The sequence below is a fragment of the Balaenoptera borealis genome, assembly GCF_965194805.1.
Source record: "Balaenoptera borealis genome assembly, chromosome: X".
NCBI lineage: Eukaryota > Metazoa > Chordata > Mammalia > Artiodactyla > Balaenopteridae > Balaenoptera > Balaenoptera borealis.
The window spans coordinates 8993622-9014296 of NC_138881.1; the positions used below are offsets into that span (position 1 = coordinate 8993622).

A 20675-nucleotide genomic window follows, 5' to 3' on the forward strand; every position below is an offset into this window, starting at 1 on the left:
ATATTAAAAAAACAAACAATCCAATCCAAAAATGGGCAGAAGACCTAAATAGACATTTCTCCAAAGAAGACATACAGATGGCCAAGAAGCACATGAAAAGCTGCTCAACATCACTAATTATTAGAGAAATGCAAATCAAAACTACAATGAGGTATCACCTCACTCCTGTTAGAATGGGCATCATCAGAAAATCTACAAACAACAAATGCTGGAGAGGGTGTGGAGAAAAGGGAACCCTCTTGCACTGTTGGTGGGAATGTTCATTTATACAGCCACTATGGAGAACAGTATGGAGGTTCCTTAAACTAAAAATAGAATTACCATATGACACAGCAATCCCACTACTGGGCATATACCCAGAGAAAACCATAATTCAAAATGACACATGCACCTTAATGTTCATTGCAGCACTATTTACAGCAGCCAGGTCATGGAAGCAACCTAAATGCCCATCGACAGACGAATGGATAAAGAAGTTGTGGTACATATATACAATGGAATATTACTCAGCCATAAAAAGGAACGAAATTGGGTCATTTGTAGAGACGTGGATGAATCTAGAGAGTGTCATACAGAGTGAAGTAAGTCAGAAAGAGAAAAACAAATATCGTATATTAACGCATATATGTGGAACCTAGAAAAATAGTACTGATGAACCGGTTTGCAGGGCAGAAATTGAGACACAGATGTAGAGAGCAAACGTATGGACACCAAGGGGGGACCGGTGGAGTGGGGTGGTGGTGCTGTGATGAATTGGGAGATTGGGATTGACATGTATACACTACTATGTATAAAATGGATAACTAATAAGAACCTGCTGTATAAAAAAATAAATAAAATTTTAAAAAATAAAAGATTACTTTTAATGGTTAAAAAAATAAGTAATTGGACAAAATAAAATGTTTTACAATGATTTTTTATATTGTAGTCATGTGATAATGTATATTTATACTATATTTTTCTTTTAACACCAATAAACCAATTATAAAGATTAAAGTATTAATTACCACCTTTTCTCTTTTAAAAAACTGATGTGGTCTACCAAAAAACTTAACAGAGGATGTGTTGATTATTAATTATTAACGTGTTGTTAAAATATCACTGTTTGACCATCTCTGAAACTGGCCCTTTCCTAGAGTAAATTATTTTTCTTATATAGCTATTTTCAGTTTAATAACTGCATTATGGGTAAAAACACTTATGGAAATTTATTGACCAAGAATTTTCCCTTTTGAAAGAAACAAAAAAGTCATATTTGTATGCTAAGGAGAAATATAAAGTAACAATTTCTTTCAGTCCTTTAAAAATATTTACCTTAATGGAGAGTAAAGATGACATTTATGTGTCAGCATAAGTAATAGCCTATTTTTAGTTTATTTCACATGCCTGGACTTTCCAATGTTTGGGGAAATTTTAGGAAAAGGGGATACTTTTGTAGTTATATAAAATTGTATCATTCCCAGAAGCCTCATAAACTGAAAATGAAACCTTAATGGTATCCTCAAAATGACCTCAAAATAGGAAAATGGTAAGTAATAAAACAGAGTGCAGAACTATGGTTGTCAAGGCAACCATAATCATAATTCCTTTGACCTTTAGTGAAGCATCCACTGCAGTTCAATATAAGTTCATGTTTCGTTAGGAAGCTTATATAAATTCAAAGTCATTATTATCTCAAGCAGTATCATTCTAATCAAGCAGGTGATGACAGGGATGTAGAACAGGAACTGAAACGCCCATGGCATTCACATTGTGGAAGAAAGATGGGAAAACTGCACTTGCTAGCCTATGCAATGGCCAAGAGAACATTTCTTTCCATTCAACACACACTTGTGGTACTATGCTAGCTACTGCCATGTACGGAAATGTGAGTCCCATACGTAGATAATGGAATAAACACAGATTAAATGAGCTACAATCCCCTTGTAGATCCCCATAGCCTTAGAGAACTATGACAAACTACAGAATGGCTGGTATGCACAATCCACAGATTACGATTTGAAGACCTTTTCCCTAAAGGTGAATATTTATGACCATCAGTTTGCCTTCATAGTGAAGAGAAGAAAATCTTTTCCATACAATTTTGAGGAAGCTATTATTACTCATTGTATCTCATTTGATGCTGTCTTTAGGACGGAAGAGGATGTTGTTTATCCCAGGAGATGGTCAATATCTGGGAGGTTGGGCAGCCAGAGGTTGCCTCGATGGACCCTAAACAATCTCTGCTAATATTTTCCAACTCAGACACTCCCCAGTCTGAAAGTTTGTAAAGATGGCTGGATGTTTAAAGTCTAAATGCATTTTCCCATGGAAACAACAATATACATAGTTGTTTTGGTTCCCAGGCCAGCTGATATGGTCTCATTTAACCCACCACACACTAGAAATGCAGAGTGGAAAATATAAATATAAATGGGAACACCATTCTTCTCAGACCCTGGAAAAGAGAGAAGATTGTCCATCATGGTATACAGGAATGAACACTGGGTTGGGGACAGAGGTCCCTGTATGTGCCTCTAGGTCAGAGACCGTGTCCTGTGAGTACTGCTGATTCTCCTGGATCCATCTCAGTAGCCTGACCCACCAGAGAAACTCCATCCATAACTTGTTGGATAAATGAAATAATGAGCACCTTGCCATGTGATTCTGGGCTAGTCATTTCAGCATTTCTGAGATTTGGTTTCCTTCCCTGTAAATTAGATGTTTGGGAAGAGTAGCCCAGGGACTATGCTTGTCTTGTTCTCTATTCATATCCCCCTAAGATTCATGGGCAACTCATTTTAACCCTGTTTTTTTTTGGGGGGGGGGTACTATAGGGATAACAATGGTTTCCACAAGGGGCAGATGGGAAGATGTATCACAAGGATGGAGACAGAGTTAGGATAAGCATTTTACCACAGGTGGAGTTTAGAGTATCATGGTTTTGGAAAGGAAGCTGCTGAAAAAATAGACACCTACCAGCATTTTTTACTGAACCAATAATGCAATAACAAACACTCCCCAAATACACCCTCACAGCAAAGTCCTTTTTGAATAATTCCCACCCATCTTTTGGGTGTCTCCTTTCCTTGATTTTTTTCTTTATTTCTTTATTTTTTGTTTCTAGGACATTTATCACCATCTCACTTACTTTATTTTCTGCTATTTATTGGCTATCTCCTGACACAGTAGGATGAAAGTAACAGCAGGGCAGGGATGTGTCTGTCTTGCTTAGAGCAGTATCTCCAAAACCTAGAATAGTGTCTGCTCATAGTAGACATTCGATACATAGTTATTGAATGAATAAATGAATAAACGGATGAATCACTGAATGAGAGAAAAGACTATACTCTTCTTTAAATCTAAATAAAGGAGTTAGACATTTCAAAGTATGTATTTTCCAAAGAAGAAAAGGAGGTATTAATTGAAGACAAATTCTGGAATATTATTGAATCTAGTAGGAGAGGAATAATCATTTTTGTCAGAAAAACTAAGGTAAGGAGACCCAATACCCCAGACTACTACCCATTAAATTCAGTAACCAGAGTGGTTGCTTAGATAAAGATGCTCTTGACATAACACCTATACAGGGATACCTCAGAGACATTGTGGATGTGGTTCCAGACCACCGCAACGAAACAAATACTGCAATAAAGTGAGTCACACGAATTTTTTGGTTTCCCAGTACATATAAATGTTATGTTTACACTATATAATGAGTCTATTAAGTGAGCAATAGCATTATGTCTAAAAATGTACATATCTTTATAAAATATTGCTAAAAAGTGCTAACCATCACTTCAGCAGGTTATAGTAGTAACGTCAAAGATCACCGATCACAGACCACCATCACAAATATAATAATGAAAACGTTTGAAATATTGTGAGAATTACCGAAATGTGACAGAGACACAAAGTGAGCAAATGGTTTTGGAAAAATGGTGCAGATAGACTTGCTTGACGCGGGGTTGCCACACTTCAGTTTGCAAAAAATGCATTATCTGTGAAGTGTGCTAAAATGAAGCACAATAAGATGAGTTATGCCTGTAAACATGTATAACAAAGGAATGCTGCTTGGATTTTAGGCTATACTAAGGCCTGGGAGCCAACCTGGTACAGTGGAAAACAGCTCAAGTCAGGAGACGCCAGACCTTCAGAATCAGGGGGTGTGCATTTGAATTCTTGCTCTGCCTCCTAATGCCTATTGACTTTGAGTAGTTAGAGAACCTCCTACGTTTCAGTTTTGTCATTTTAAAAACTGGAATATGATCCATGCCTTGCAAAATTGTTTTGAGGGTGAAAAGAAAAGACGTAAGTAAACCCAGGAAATAGAGGGCCTTTAATAGGTGACAGACATTCTCACTGTTGCTTGCCATCACACTCCTACATCTGCCCTCACTACCAGCAGCCTTATTCAAGTCCCTAAATCCCTCTGGTCTCCAGTTCCCTTTCCTACAAAATGAACAATTGGGTTAGAATGATTCCAAATAGATCTGCCACTCTGAAAACTCTGTACACTCAATTTTACTTCCCCAAGTATGTAATTATGGGGCTGGGTGAAACAGACATTTTAGAGATAATCTAGATTGACCTAGAGAGGCTTATTAAGTATTATGAATTGTCTGTGTTGTAATTCTATACTCATAACCTTAAAGTATAATTTTTCCTTAAAAAACCCTCTGGAAGAAAAGTTTTCCTTGTCTCAGCAATTCCAACTCCAGATAGTTTTCCAATGTTTGGGAGGGGCTGAAGGGGCCCAAAATTATAAAGATGAATGTAATCGGGCGCTGAAATCTTCCTTTTGCATTTATGACTGTGTCCTGAAACAGAATCCTAGAAAAGAGAAGTGTGAAAGACTTCTCACTCAGAAACACCAAGAGACCTCTTAAGAATCCAGCAGGATTTCATATACATTTCAGTTGATTTACACCGTAAATTTGTTACTCATTTGCAAGTTCCCACATTTATAATGCCCCAAACAGGATGAATTTGACAACTTGCGAATCATAAAAAAGGAAGAAAATCAAGTTACTAAACAAATTATTTTCCCTTTGGGTCATATGCACCTCATAAGATAACTCTGATGAAGCACCTACATCACAGAGATGTTTACTTAGGATGAGCAGAAAATAATTTACTTCCTGCCATCTAGCCTTTAAAAATCCTTAAAAACTTTTTATATATTCAAAGAGCTCCCAGGGGAGAAAAATCTTTTAGGTCTATAACTTCTGCTTTAAAAAATGGCCTGAAATATTTCCAAATACACTAGTGAAAAAGAACTCTCTTGAGTACAAACACAATCTTTGATATCTTAAAGCATATGTTGGTTTGAACAACACACCTTTGGGTCATATTCAAATTACATAACTTTGGTCAAATTCAAATCACACACACACACACACACACACACACACACACACACACACACACACACACACGCCACACTGCCCCACCCACTTCTCTCATTTCCTCCTAATAACAACCAGAAAACGGAATGTTTTACTGCAACCATACACACCCTTTCCATTTGCATAAAAATAATGCCTTTAACCCATTAAAGAAGCACAAGAACATAATCAGGGCTGAAATCAGTCAAAATGAATAAAAAGTTTTTAAAGTAAAAATAAACCTTAAATTCTAATGTAATTTTACCTGGATAAACAGCTACTATGTTAAAATAAACATCTGTATTACACAATTAAATACAGGTGACCTAGACACGCCCAACTTACAAATATCCTGTACATGGGAACAGCCAAGCCAAGCGAGCGGACGAGTTCCAGGGCAGGCTTTCCCCAGCTTGAAGGTGGGAGAAGAATTCCCCTAGGATTCACCTTAGTCTCTTCCTGCTGGACACCGACGGTGGTGGTGATCAAAGAAGGGGGAAATGGGTAGCCGTGATTCTCATGCCACCACAGTACTCCCTTCCCACCATGCTCACCAAGGAATCCATTTCCTATAAATGTTACAAAGAGTGCCTCGGTTCCCAGGCCGGTCCATCAGAAGTCCGCTGGACCCAAAGTGCAGCTGGAACTGTGCTATTAATACTAGGCTGACTTCCCATTTGGAAACCAACTCCAGCCCTGACAGTGCTCGTCAGCTCCGTTATGGTTAAATGGATTTGTAGGCGGTCCTGGGAGCCTGCCAGTTAGAACATCCTTTCTGTGGGAAAATTCCTGCCGAGGCCCAAACAACTCACTGACAAACACAGTTGTAGACCACACGTTGGGAGACCCTTAGGCACTGACAAATCACTCCTCACCTTCTCCTTCTGGAAGTGCTTGGGTGATCATTATAGTAAACCCTTGCACAAATAAACATGCAGCAGGTCCAACACTCAGCACATGACCTGCTCCACGGTAACTAATGGGTATTTTTGCTGTCATCATTCATATGACAACAGATCTACCCCTTCCCTGACACATACACACACACATACGTCCATATAGACACATTACATACATGCACACATACACACACTCCGCCATACAATGCTCCATACAGATATGTTTTCATCTATACAGAAATGTCTTTGTCTTTTCTTGGGGAAAAGATGAACCATAATCAAGGCTTGAGCTCTGTACTCTAAATGTTGTTCTTTTGCTCTGGGGATTGATTTGTACTTGTTCATCCATATTCTCAACTGGCTCTCCCAAGCCCAAAAGACAACTGTGGGACAAACAGTCAAAGTATGGAGATGCTCAGCCATGGGACAGGAAGTGAAAGAATCGTAATCAAGATTAGACCTGGGACCTAAGTAACATCATGCTCAAATCAACTGAGAAACTCACTATTGCATAGTAGTCCTCTTAAATTAGTGAAACTTACTCGTGCAAAGGATACTGCTCTCACCAATGGCAAAGAGAATCTGGTACAAGTTGATGAATTACAATTTCAAATAGTTCCCCACACACACACACACACACACAGAGCTAACAAGACAACAGATGAGATGTCGGATGATTACACTAGCAGATTGTAATCTGCTAGGAAATGAAGGATATTCACAGCCTACGTGCCTTAAAAACACACACGGTTAACCAGTCCAAATGAAGCAATGGTCATGCTGAAGCAGGTACATCCTGTATACCCTCAGTTTATGAAGCAAAGGAAGCCAAGGCCTTTATTATTTACTTAAAGACAGCACAGGAACCACTGGAGACCAGAGTAGTGTACGAAAGAGCAGAGGGTCTTCCAAATCTGATATCTTCTTAAGTCACTTGATCAGAGTCGTTAATTAAAGGGCAAGGGCAGACAAGGACCAGGCTCACTATAGTGACTTGTCTTCCAGGGAGGGGACCAGAAGAGAGATTTCAGCACACCGGAATAAGCTCCCTTAATTCTCCAGTAGAGAGCCATAAATGACATTTCAGCTTAGGTGTTATATCTTTCTTACTTAACCATCCAAAGGATAAAATATTCTAGCACCCATGGAGAATCTGAAATGAAGTAAGAGCAGATTTAGGTTTATTTCTTAAAATAAATGCCTGAGAATGATCTTTCAAGTTGGCATATAAAATATCAATATATCAATACATATGTAGGGACTTCCCTGGTGGTGCAGTGGTTAAGAATCTGCCTGCCAATGCAGGGGACACAGGTTTGATCCCTGGTCCAGGAAGATCCCACATGCCGCAGAGCAACTAAGCCCGTGCGCCACAACTAGAGAAAGCCCACGCACAGCAACAAAGACCTAACGCAGCCAAAAATAAATAAATAAATTCATTAAAAGCATACACATGTATACTTTACACTACGTATACATCCTATGTTTACCCAGATTGATGTATATATACTGTGTATATGTATACAGACTATTTTTTTTCATACAATGTGGATCTTAACCCACTTGAAAAATGCCTTCAAAGTGTATTAATGAGTTCAAGCATACTCAGTTCCACATCCACCTGTGGGTAGCTAATTATTGATAGAAATTACTGCCTCACTAACTAACATGTTTCCAAACTGAAGGTAAGTTACAAGTATGCACATCTGCTTCGGTTGTGAAAAGCATGATCCTTTGCACCACTGCACAAATTTCAACAAAACCCTGCCCTCCAGGGTAGCCACAGCTCCTTGGGCTATTCAGTCTGACCAATACACAGAGGTAAGCCCCCCAAAAGCGTTCTCTTAAGGCACTTGGAAAGACGTCAAGAAAGAATTTCCGCATCCAAGTTAGGTTAACCTGCATGGTGTAGTGCAGACAGAAGAAGGTATTAATTCCACACAGTGCTTTCTCCCAGGCAAAAGTATTTTAAAATAAAAACAATGGGGAAAAAAGTTCTAATTTCAAGTCACTCTGAGAACTAAACTCCTTCTTTTCAGGGAATTTACCCAACTTGACCAGTGCTTAGAAGTGCCGATGCATGTGCTGGGGTGTCCTCGTTTGACCAGAAGCAATCTGTCTCAGGCAACAGTAATGCTTACGCTATACTAAAAAAAAAAAAAAAAAATGGATGGCAGATATGTCAACCTGGGCTAAGTTGTCCCAAGGGCCACACCTATTTCTTGATAGTTGATCATACCCAGTGTAGGATGAGTTTGAATATGTGGCAAGTGGCCCCCTCACCCCACATTTCCATTCCCTCTTCCCTAATGGTTCCACTTCCTTTCAGCACTTTCTGGTCACCCTCCTTGGCCTCATCATCGAGGAGGGTGTGCCCATAAAGTGGCGCACCCTCTCCAATGAAGTGCCTAGGATTTCTAATGAGACAGTCATCTTTTGTGGCTGCATCAGGTAAACTTTTCATGCAAAGAGATGCTCAGAATACCTGAAAGGACAGAGCACCTACCATTTTTATTGTTGTTGTCAAGGTAACAAAACAGGTTGGATCTGTGGTGCCAACTGGCTAATACATGGTTATATATATGGGAGAATTTGGTCTTTCATGAAAGCTGATAGTGATAATGCTGGAGCAGTAGGTAATCTTTACCATCTCACACTTCTTTAGTGGTTTCCGTTATCTACCAAAGAGAATCTAATAGTGGTGAATGTCCATACTGGTTAGGGTCAGTGTACAACACCTAGCCCACAAGGTTGTTGTGATGATTAAATAAGATAATAACTGTAAAGTGTTTAAGACAGAGCCTGGCATCTAGAAGGAGCCACCATTACCACCACCATCACCATCATCATCATCATCACTATCCTTATAACCATCATCACCATCATTATCACCACCACCACTACCATCACTATCATCACTATCATCATGACCTCCACCACCACCACCATCATCATCGTTTCTTGTGAAATGATGACTATTAATTACAGAATTTTAGTTAAGAAAGGAATGTGCTCTATGGTAGAGTAAACTCAAAGGTAAACACAGTAATATATAGTTCTTTTATATACAGGGATGCCCCAATAGTGTATCAGCCTCAATATGTTTTCCCCACAGACCATCAACACACTTTTCTCCCGTTACCATGGAGCCTGACCCCAAAAGGTTTAGGTGAATGACCAATTTCAGTAAAGTACTGGACAAATTTTTCTGGAAACTTACCAGATATAAAGTGTAGCAGAAATGGTTATACATTCAGATAGACTTAAGAACTATGAATATCAGGTACTAATTAACAAAGAGGGCAAAGCTACAATGGCAGGCACTTGGTCCCACCTGTCTCAACATCTTCATCAAAAACTTACATAAAGGTATAAGTCATGCTTATCAAATTTGTAGGTGACACTAAGCTAGGAAGAATAGACAATAGGAGAGAGAATTAGAGTTTTAAAATATAGTTTAAACTTACATATAATAATTTAATTAGATCAAAAGTTTAGAATGAGACTAAAATAAAAAGATTCAAAAACTTAGAGAGGTTTGCTTTTAAATTGTAACAAAATTAATGTGAGATAGAGAAGCAATTTGAGGAAGAGGTAGAGCTCTTAGACTGTCCACTAAGCTCAAATGAAGTCTGACAAAAGGGCTAAACGAGGTAATGGAAACTTGGGCAGCAAGAAAAGAACTTTAGAATCCAACTTGATAAAAATGATAATGCAATGGACTCCACCCAGGTCAAAGCACCCCTGGAGCATCAAACTCTGTTCTGGAGGCCACACCTTTGAAAGATATTGACCCATCCAGCAAGCCCTGAAGGGAGCAGTGTGGATGGGGAAGGGAAGGTTCTGGATATAGCATCATTTAATAAACCTTTGAAGTCCACAAGAGGAATCGAGGCTGTTTAGTCTGGAGTGGCAGAGACTGTGGGGTATGAGAAATGCTGACTTAAAATATCTGAGTGGCCACCAGGTGGATTCAGTAGTAGATCTGGCCTATCTTTCAACAGAGCAGATTTGAAATGACTGAATGCGAATTCCAAGGAGTAGGCCTGGGCCTTTCCCAAGGAGACTCTTTCTAAAGAAAACATTTACCCAAGGATAAGTGACTTAGGGGGAAGAGGACTCATTAACACTCAGAGGTTCATGCAGATAACCATTTGGTCATCCATTCCCAATACGGAGAAAAAGGACTCCTGCTTTGGGTGAGAGGCCAAATACATGACCTTTGAGGTCCCACCACTGTGATTCAATTCTCCTACATTGTTTCAGGGAAATATATGAAGAAGCAGCAGGGGTTCATTAAGGGATAAGGGGAGGCTTAGCAATGAGAGAGAAGTTTATTGATGGCTTTGGGTGGCGGAGGTGTGGAGCAGGGTGGTGTAGTCTCCATGATAAATGGATTCATGTTAATTAATAAAGGCCTGAACCAAACTTTAGAATTTTGTTTAAGGCTGGTCCTATGCTGAAGACAACTGAGTGGAAGGCAGTTTCGCCAGCATCCTATGGGCTAATCCATGCCCTCTGAAGAACGGAATGATGCCTTATGTTTTTTCACGTTCCCTACAACACTTTAGGTACTAGGTACATGGCAGGTGCTCACCAACCACTTGCTGCTTGGTTAACTTTCCACTTTTTCTCCAAGGGATTCAGGTTAAAGAATGAGGAATAATTAGCCAACAGTGGAAACTCTAGTTTGGCAAAGCAGCTGTTTGCTTGACTGCTTTCACTAGCGTACATGACTCCAACCTGCTTGGAAGTATTCTGACGTCAGAATGATAAAAATGGTTTTGGCTGCTTTGTGGCAAAATAACATAGTGTCAATATGGGGTTTTTTTCTTAAATACTTTCATCACTGCTAATTTTTCTGTCTTTTGAAAAACATTGTTATACTTTTCTATGTCTGGTGGGACATTAATGAATTTTGCTAGACTGTGCTTCAATACTGTAATGATTTAATATAATTATTTGATATAATATTCTAAGATATATAGCATATATATTTCAATATGTGCACATTTTAATATCTAATAAAACTTTCTAGAAGATTTACATCCATCTAATCACTATATAGTTAAATTACACCAAAACAAATTGAGAATTTATCACATAATTAAATAACATAAAATATTCACGTTGCCTTGACCCAGAAATGAGGAAAATGATGCTACAGCGTTAAACAAGTTTAAAACATTATTGCAGGGCATATTTGCTAGAGGGAGTATATCTTCAAATATCCCCAGTGCCTCTTCGTTGCTATGTTGGTAATGCGCTTAGTACTGAGACTGTGCCTCTAATGAATTCGTTTTCACCTTTTTTTGCTGGGGAATTTCATCACAGCTATATTACCTGCCAGTAGATGATAGTTCAGGTCAACTGAGAATGCCACCACTTTCCCTCCTGCTGTCTCTGAGTATTTCACTGTGGATTTTAATTGCAGTGGTGTTGTGCTTATGACCCACCCCCAAACTGCACTGAATTGGGAAGTCATTTTCTTTTAGTAACCTTTTATAATTAATATCAAGATGACAGATACATACACAATGCATCATTCTTTACAGACATTAGTTCATCATTGGACGTAATCACTCCCAGAGCACTGGGGATGGATGAAATCCAAGGGGCTCTGATTCACAGGATTCCTGGCTTTTCTCCCATTCAGTCGGTGCGAAATTCTCTTTTCAAGTTAGATGAGGGATAAAGTTAAAGACATCTGCACCCTACCCTCTCATGATTTGGCTCATGTCTTTGTTGGTTTCCAAGTCTGATGTGTCTTTTGGTTAGTTGATCAGACTTCTAATTCTATCCATTGCATTCAAATAGCTGTAGTATTTTTTCTCCTTTCTTCCCCCAAAGTTGTAGCATTTTCAGATATGGGGTCTCTCTGGCTAGCTGCACAGGACTGCCTGAATGACACACAGCATCTCTCCTCTGTGCTAAGAAGTCACTTAAAGCCCTACAAGTCATGACCAGCAGTGACCTAGGGCCACAGTGATTTGCTTAATAAATATCTGCTATGTGGACAGAGGAGCTAGAAATACCAACCAGGCCTGCTTTTTCTCAAACTTGGGTCTTTACTATGACTTTTTAAAAAATTGAGACAATTCACATACCATAAAAGTCACCAAAGTGTGCAATCTAATGGGTTTTAGTATATTTGTAGACTTGTGCAACCATCACCACAATCAATTTTAGAACATTTTCATCACCCCAAAAAGAAACCCATACCCAATAACACTTACTCCCCATTCCAATCTCCCCCCGTCCCTGGCAACCATGAATTTGCTTTCTTTCTCTATGGATTTGCCTATTCTAGGTATTTCATATAAATGCAATCATACAGTACAGGGCTTTTGTGTCTGGATTTTATGCTTAGCATAATGTTTTCAAGTTTCATCCATGTTGTAGCATTTATCATTCCTTTTTGTGGCTGAATAATATTCTATTATATGCCTATATCACATTCACTTATCCATTCATCAGTTGATGCACATTTGGATTCTTTCCTCTTTTTGGCTATTATAAATAATGCTGCTGTGAACATTCATATACGTGTTTCTGTACGGACGTAGGTTTTTATTTCTCTTAGGAAGACACCCAGGAGTGGAATTTCTAGGTCATATGATAACTCTATTCTTAACTATATCTTAATTGTCTTCCTCAGATAGCCATGAATGATCTCAATTCTTCTGTAAATTCTCCTACAATTTAGTAACTCTATTGCCTTTTTATAAGAGAAAAATCAGTTTGGGATATTTCATTCTATTTTATCATCATAAAGGTCACCCATTCATGTCTAGCAACAGTTTAATGCAAAGTCCTGCAGAAAGTCAAAATTAAATCCTAGGTATTTATCTTCCTAAAAATAAATTCATCTTAATTTAGAAAAATTCTGTATATAACAGAATGGGTAAATTCTCCATTGATTAATAATACAAATGGACCAATCTGAATTATTGATGTGAGAAAAAACTTTTTATATGCAACCTTGCTTTAAAATATTCAGGAACACATAATCACTCAGAATAAAAGAAGAAGAAACAATTAGAAAGTAAGAGGGACTTATTTATAATTAACAAATTAATTCTGTAAATGTCTCTTAAAGGAAGGTTAAAGGTAACCAAACGGTCTCGCTCATAAGTATTGTCAATATAACCTCCAAATCTCATTTAACCTTTATTAATAAAAGGCTTGTTCAAAATGTGTATCAGTACCAAACCTCCTATCACCACATTTCAGTGCATTCAAAATTCCTAACCACCTTAGCATAAGCAGTATTAAACACTGTAACCGTGCACTGTATTGCTTCACACTTTAAAAAAATATTCCTTCCCCTGTCTTCTAAGAAGATGTTCTCCAAGGATATTATAGACTTCAGATTTGCCTTCTTTCTCCTGCCTCCTTCAGCATCAGTGAAATCATTTTGTAAAATCCATTTTGTAAAATGGGATCGAAGACCATTAGCAATTTATCTATCAGTCACACAGATAAAATTTGCCTTTGAATCTTATACAAATACCATCCACAAACACAAAATGTTTTTTCCACCTTTTTAGTTGACTGAGAGAAATATACAAATACATTCCCTCTGATACTTCACTTTGAAGGCCCTCGTAAAACAAGAAGAAAAAACCATATAAAATAAAGTTGAGGTACAAGATTTTCGAGCAGTGTCATTCCGACTGGCTTTGAATTTTTGAGATGGCTACTGAGTTCCACAAATTGCTAACGAGGCCATCACCCTTAAAATCCAAGTGCTATGCCTTATCCCCAAATGGATGTTAAGTATGTTAAGGGAAGTGAAACTTCTAGGGTCAGCAGCAGGATGGTGTTGACAAGGAAAGCCACATGCATGGTGCAATGTGGGTTATTTTTCAAACTGGCTCCAAACTTTAAAAAGCCCACAAACACACATTAGGGTTGCCTTCCTTCCACCACTCAAAACAATCCCAGTTCACCTCGAACCTCACTCTGCCCAGGTCCCGTGCTTGGAACACATGCTATTTCAATATTTACCTCAGGCAAACAACATTAGCAAGGCAAATTTTTCTCACATTACTACTTGGCCAAGTACATAACTCTGAGGTGGTCTGCTCTGCCTGGCATTTTCCCATGTGCATGTAACATTTACATATATGTATATAATTCTCACCAATGCAGAGGTAACTGTTAACCATCTGTATCTTAGTAAGAGGGAATTAATAAAGTAACAGATGTTGTATGAATTTCCTTTATAATATCAGTGACAAATTGTGAACTCAACTCAGCTGGTAAAGATAAGTCCACTGAACTTGCTTTTAGACAACCCGAGTTGGAATTTTTCTTCTACAAATAACTAGCCATGACCTTGGGAAAATTACTTAACTTGGTTAGCAGCCTCTGTTAGTTGCCGACCCAACAGTCATTTCCCCCTCCCTCCCGCTTCCTAACAGAGGTCTGATGTTGTTTGGCTATTCGACCCTCCCCCGTGTGACAAAGGGTAGATGACCAATCCCTGGTTCCAACGACAGATCCTCATTATATATTTTTAGTCAGTTGCGGTTATACTATTCCATTTGCCAGGACTGTTTTAAGAAGGGAAATGGATATCAGATTAAGTTCCATTGCATAACAATTAGAAAAAGAGCAAGAAATAAAAATAACAGTGGCTTTAAATAAGATGCAAGTATAATTCCCTCTGGGGGAAGAGAAGTCAGGTGTTAGGCAGCCTGGGGCCCTGCAACGGCATCAGGCGAGGCTCCCATGAGCTTACCTGACTGTCGTTTCACTCTGCTGCCTCGGGTCCCACATGGCTGCTTGGGCTCTGGACAGGACATCTGTGCTTCAGCCAACAGGAAGCCCTCATTGGCGGGGACTTAGTCACATGGTCACAATTAGCTGTATGGGAGGCAGTGAAAGGTAGGCAGAGAGAAGGGGCAGCAACCGGCAGTCATTGCCACAGCATGTGACCCAATTTCAGCCAATGAGATATGCAGAAGCTTCTAGGAAAGTCTCCTGCTAGGAAGGAGACAAGGAAGAGGGGGCCTGTACTTCTTCCTACGGTCACTGTTGTATCTAAATATGATGTTAGGAACTGATGCAGCAATCTTGCTACTAGCCTAAGAGCAAAGCTAACACACAAAGCAGGACAGAGCCTGCAGGGAGAAAGACTTCCCACTCTAATACTCTATACAAGGATCGCACGCCACTCTGGATTTCTTATCATGTTAGATTGCAATTTCATTGCTGTTTCATTCTGTTGGAGACGGAGCATTCTGTTACTTGCAGCTGAATCCCTTCTACTTCATACAACCTGTCCAATAGGCTTTCCAAATTCGAAGATAGTTATTTCTCCCTCTTGGTCTATATTTTCACAGGCTAAAAATTCTAGACATATAAAAGACCAACCAATATAAAATAAAAAGGCCAAAGTAACAGTGATTGTTTCAATCACTATTATCAAAATACACCTTGGTTACTGCTAGTTTTATTTAAAAATGAATGCAGAAAACCATATTGCATTCATTTACTCAGGTTATCAAATATTTCCTATAAAACGTAACAGTTTTGAAATCTTGGCTTCACCATTTCTGGCACGGTGATCCAGAGCCAGTGATTTAGTCTCTGAGAGTCCCAGTTTCCTTACATGTTTTTATAAAGGAGAAAATACCATCTCTTTTTAGGAGCACATGAAGGTCAGACATATACATAAATGACATAATGTCAGATATACAGTAGGTGCTCAATAACTGGCAACTATTATATATCATGGCAGCCACTGAGGACACAAAGAAAAAATGAGTAGATCTGGTTCAAAGTTGCATTCCTCCCTTCTTTCCCTCCTTCTTTCATTCATTTATACACATGTACACACATATATATTCCACCTAGTTCCAGAAGGCACTGAAAGCAGCCAGAAGGCAAATATAAAAATTACAGCAATGTTTTAATTTATAGAATAAAGTGTATATACCAAGGAACTATGAGTAGTCAAAGAGCAGAAAGCAGGAGGCAGCAGATGACACAAATGAGCAGAAACCATGAGGGAAAGAGAAGAAGAGTCAAGATATTAGAGACTAGAGAGAAGAAATGGATAAAAAAGAGAGAGGGGGTTGAGGGAGGGAGGGATGAAGGGAGGGAGAGAAAGAGAGAGACGGAAATAGTGAGTGAGTGGGTGAAGTTGAGTCTACAGCCTGGTAAATGTCCACCATCACTAAAGACTCAAATTTTGCACAGTGATGAGTTCCTTCTGCGTCCTGCCTGGAGTGGTGTTCCAGTTCTCCCAAGGGCTAAGATGTTTTTCTCCTCTTACATTCCTACTCTTGTAACTTTACAATGAATTTTTGCTATCTGAAATAACCAAGCATGCCTCTGTTCTCTGCAACAGAAGAGATCCTGAAACAATGTAAATGGTAGCAGAATCCATGGAATTAACAACAGCGTGTACTGTATAGCACAGGGAACTCTACTCAATACTCTGTAATGACCTATATGGGAATAGAATCTAAAAAAGAGTGGATATAAGTATATGTATAACTGATTCACTTTGCTATACACCTGAAACTAACACAACACTTTAAATCAACTATACCCCAATACAAATTAATTTTAAAAAGACAGGGTGAAGGGAATGTGTGTACAGTGATAAGTGAAGAGGGCTGAGATGGAAAGGTGCTTAAGAACAGATGAAGGAAAAGATGCCTGCAAAGGAGATCACGATGTATTGCCTCGGGAGGTAGGAGGAGAAATAAAGGAGTTGTGGAAAACGGAGGAAAAGAGGTTGTCAGGGAGAAACAGAGCTGGATTCAAAGGCCACAGAGCTTAAATGCAATAAGGACTCATCTTCCTGAACTGGTAATGAGGTCATCTGTAACCTTAGAAAAAGGAGATTCAAGAGAGTGATGGGGTGAAAGCCAGCTGGCAGAGGGTTGAGGAGTGAATAGAGATGAGTATGTGAAGTAGCTTTGAGTATAAACTACCTTTATGCAAGGTTTAGCTATAAAAAAACAGAAGAGGTGGCTTTCAGGAGAGGTTTGATCAAGGAAAGGTTTTGATATGAGCAGATAATTAAGTGTGTAGAGGAGAAGCTGAAGCTAGAGGAAAGTGAGATGACACTATTTGGAGTGGACCCTGAGGAAGCATGATTGCATGGGATTTGGATAGGAAGACATATATCTTTACCTCTGAAATGGGGCCTGTGCTGCTTATTCGAATCTCATTTCTCATAGATCTTTTACCACAGGACAATTTGATCCAGTACTTTCAAATGGAACTATCTGCAACAAAGGAATATTTCAAGCTTTAAATTAGATTGTTTTAAGCTTATGAAGTATTATGTATAAACAATATGGCTGTCTATAATTTGCCAATTATTGTTACTTGTTCTGGATCATAAGCGCATTTCATAAGAGCACTGATGGGGCTGGGTTTCTGGAAGTGATAAATCTTATAGTTGTGGCTGGCCAATGATTCACCCAGGAAGTTTGAGAGACCAGGATGTTGTTACCTCCAGATCTTGAAGCTTTCAGGCTTCCATCCTATCAGGCAGGCACATCTGCTTCTCCAAATGAAGGAAACAAAACAAGAATAGAAGAGACAGTTGGCAAAGCCACAAGGTCAGTCTTTGCCCTCTCCTTCCTGGTTTCCTGTACTGATCTGGCACTATCTACGTGAGCTGCCTTGGAGCAATTCTGCACTCTGAGAAAAAAACTAAAATAGGAACGATGAATAGTGCTTTCCTCTTTCAGCATCTCTGAAATGCCATTTGATTCATTTGCTCATCCCGCAAATTTTAACTGACTTCCTACTATGTGCTGGAATTAGTTCTAGGTGCTGGAAAAGCGTGGTGGTCATAAAACAAATTTCCTATGTAGTATACATGTCCATGGGTCTTGCATGAGGACTGATTATTAATAAGGATTCTTGTATAGCACAGGGAACTATACTCAATATCCTGCAATAACCTATAATGGAAAAGAATCTGAAAAAGGAGATATATAGATAGATAGATAGATCTCAGTCACTTTGCTGTACACTTGAAACTAACATGACATTGTAAATTAGCTATACTTCAAAAAAATAAGTAGAAAAAAAGTGGTGCTTCTGGAGAAGAAAAAAAGGATTCTTATGGTTTATCTAAACGGATGCATCTGTAAATCTCACTAAGCATACTACATTACTGTTTACAAAAGATGAGGTTGCTGTTTATTTTTCAGCATGAAAGATGCACACGTTGTACTTCTCATTTATGAGGTACAGCTCAGGGTAGACAAACTCTTAGGATAAATACTCCATTCTGAAACCCACAAAAGATAATGAACTCCAAAGCTTACATGTGTACAAATTGCCAGCATGGCCCATTTGGCCCACGGTTCCATATGTGCCAGAAGATCCAGGTGATACGTTAGAGAGGGCAAGTCTATTTTCTTACCGTCTAAAACAGCATTCTTAGCCCTCCTCCAACACCAACTTCCGGACTTGCCTTAATTATCACATTTGGACTCACCTTCCATTAATTTGTTTAAAATTGTTTTACAATTCCTAAGTTAAAAAATGTTAGACTATATCACTTCTTAAGATACAAGATTGAAAAAGAACAAAGACGCTTTCAATTTATGACTCCCGTAAGGTTAACTCTTATTGTAACACCATGTTTCCTGATACTGCTGTCGTCAAGCTGAAAGGATACAGTATTACCTATGCTGTTAAGTTCTGTGGCATCATGTCCACCTCCGGAGCCCCATAGCCTATAACAATACCTGACAGGAGCCCGAGGAGGAGCCGCACGGAGACGGCCGGGGCCGCGTGGCGCCAGCGGGAGCGGCTGCGCGCGCAGAGCCCGAGCGGCCCGCGCCCGAGCGGTCCCTGTCCCCGGCGGAGCGGCGCGCCCTGGAGGCCGGGCGGCGCGCGCCGTGGACGGCGGCCGGGATGGAGTCTCCGGAGCGGGACGCCCTCCGCGCGCACATGGTCCTCGGCGAGTCTCAGGAGGCCCGAAGCCAGCGGGGCCCCCGGAGCGCCGGGCCGCGGCGCCCTCGCCCACGCCCTCCCCGTCACCCAGCCCCTTGGAAGACCTCGGCCTCCAGACCCGCACCTCCCCGGGACGCTGGTGCCCAGATTTAGCTGAGGAGCCGAGGTCCTTGGAACCATCTCGGAGCCCTGGCGTGCCAGAGGAGCATGGAGAGGTGGCCATGGTGCTTCTGGGCAGGCCTTCTCCGGGCGCCGGGGGCCCCGAGGAGCTGGCCCCGCGCAGCAGCCGCCGCGCCGGGCGGCCGGGGCGCAGGGGCCTGGGCCCGGGGCCCTCCTAGAGGGTCGGGCTGCCTCCCGCGACTTGGGGTGGGAGCCCTGCCACCTCCACCACCGCCCTTGCCTCGAGTCCTTTAACCTGGCCGTTAGCATTTTAAAGAGGTCCCCTCAGAAGCTCTGGCCGATAACTGCCCCCTCCCCAGCCGGGACCTCCTGGCGAGACTGTAACTAGTGATGTTTGTACAACCGAAGGCTCTGTTTTGTGGTTTAAGGAGAATAACATTGATTACGATTAAAAAAAAAAAAAAAAAGACAAAGGAGGAAAGGGTTTAATACATATTTGTGGAATAAAATAATTTAATAAACAAGTAATTGTCACCCTTTTAAAATCTGTAGCCTTGAAACTTCCCATCTCTCTACTTTCACTTTTTACAGAATAGAGAATCCTAATATTTTCATGGATTCTTACCATAAAGACTTAGGTGCTATAATTGAGGTGACCATATGTCCCAGGTTGCTTAGGGCTGTTCCAGTTTATGCCCAATGTCCCAGTGTCATTATTGCTAGTGACCCTTTCCCTTTCCTAAGTGTCCTGGTTTGAATGAAAGTGTATCCACTATTCCCCTGCGCTCCCTTGAGCCACTCTGTAATAGTCTACATGTGGATTTCAGGAGCAGGTGAAACCTTTCGTGTACATTGCAGTTGTTTCTGTTGGTTTTCTTTCTCAGTCCCCTTCCTGATGATAAAGTGTTTCTATGGGTCTTCAGACTATTCAGTAGGGATTGCCTAGGAAAAGTCTAAGCCAGCACTTTTCAAAGTTTAAAGTGCAATGTATCCCCCGGGGCTGTTCTGAAAATTTGGATTCTATTCCGGAAGTCTGGGATGGGAACAGAAATTTTGCATTTTTAACTGGCTCCCAGGTGATACTGATACTGTTGGTCTGATTGGCCACACATTGAGTGGCGAGGGTCTGCAAGTATTCCTAATTAACCACAACGTAGAGACCAGCCATTATGATACAGTATCACTTAGTGCTTATGAGCATGCACTTTGGACGCCACAGCACTGAAGTCAAATCCTGCCTCTGCCACTTACTACCTGTGTGATCTTGATCTCTCTAAGCCTCAATTTTCTTATATGTAAGATAGAAAGAATAATATCTATCTCAGGGGAATGGTGTGAGGATGAAATGAGA

At 40.1% G+C, this 20675-nt stretch overlaps 1 protein-coding gene across 11 annotated transcripts in view; it reads right to left on the reverse strand.

The window, feature by feature from the left end:
- The window catches only part of ARHGAP6 (Rho GTPase activating protein 6), a 491169-nt gene that overhangs the window by 188967 nt on the left and 281527 nt on the right, over positions 1 to 20675 (reverse strand). The window contains exons 1-3 of one of the 11 annotated variants that reach the window (XM_082375542.1): positions 17745 to 18969; positions 17420 to 17514; positions 15012 to 15136 (exon numbers count right to left, since the gene is read on the reverse strand). The exons of 4 other annotated variants lie outside the window; for them this stretch is intronic. Coding sequence is in view for 2 of the 7 variants with exons in the window: in XM_082375540.1 (XP_082231666.1) it covers positions 5712 to 5726 (15 nt within the window). In the remaining 5 variants the exon portion in view is untranslated. 6 more of the 11 variants (XM_082375534.1, XM_082375543.1, XM_082375533.1 and 3 more) reach the window with 6 other exon arrangements.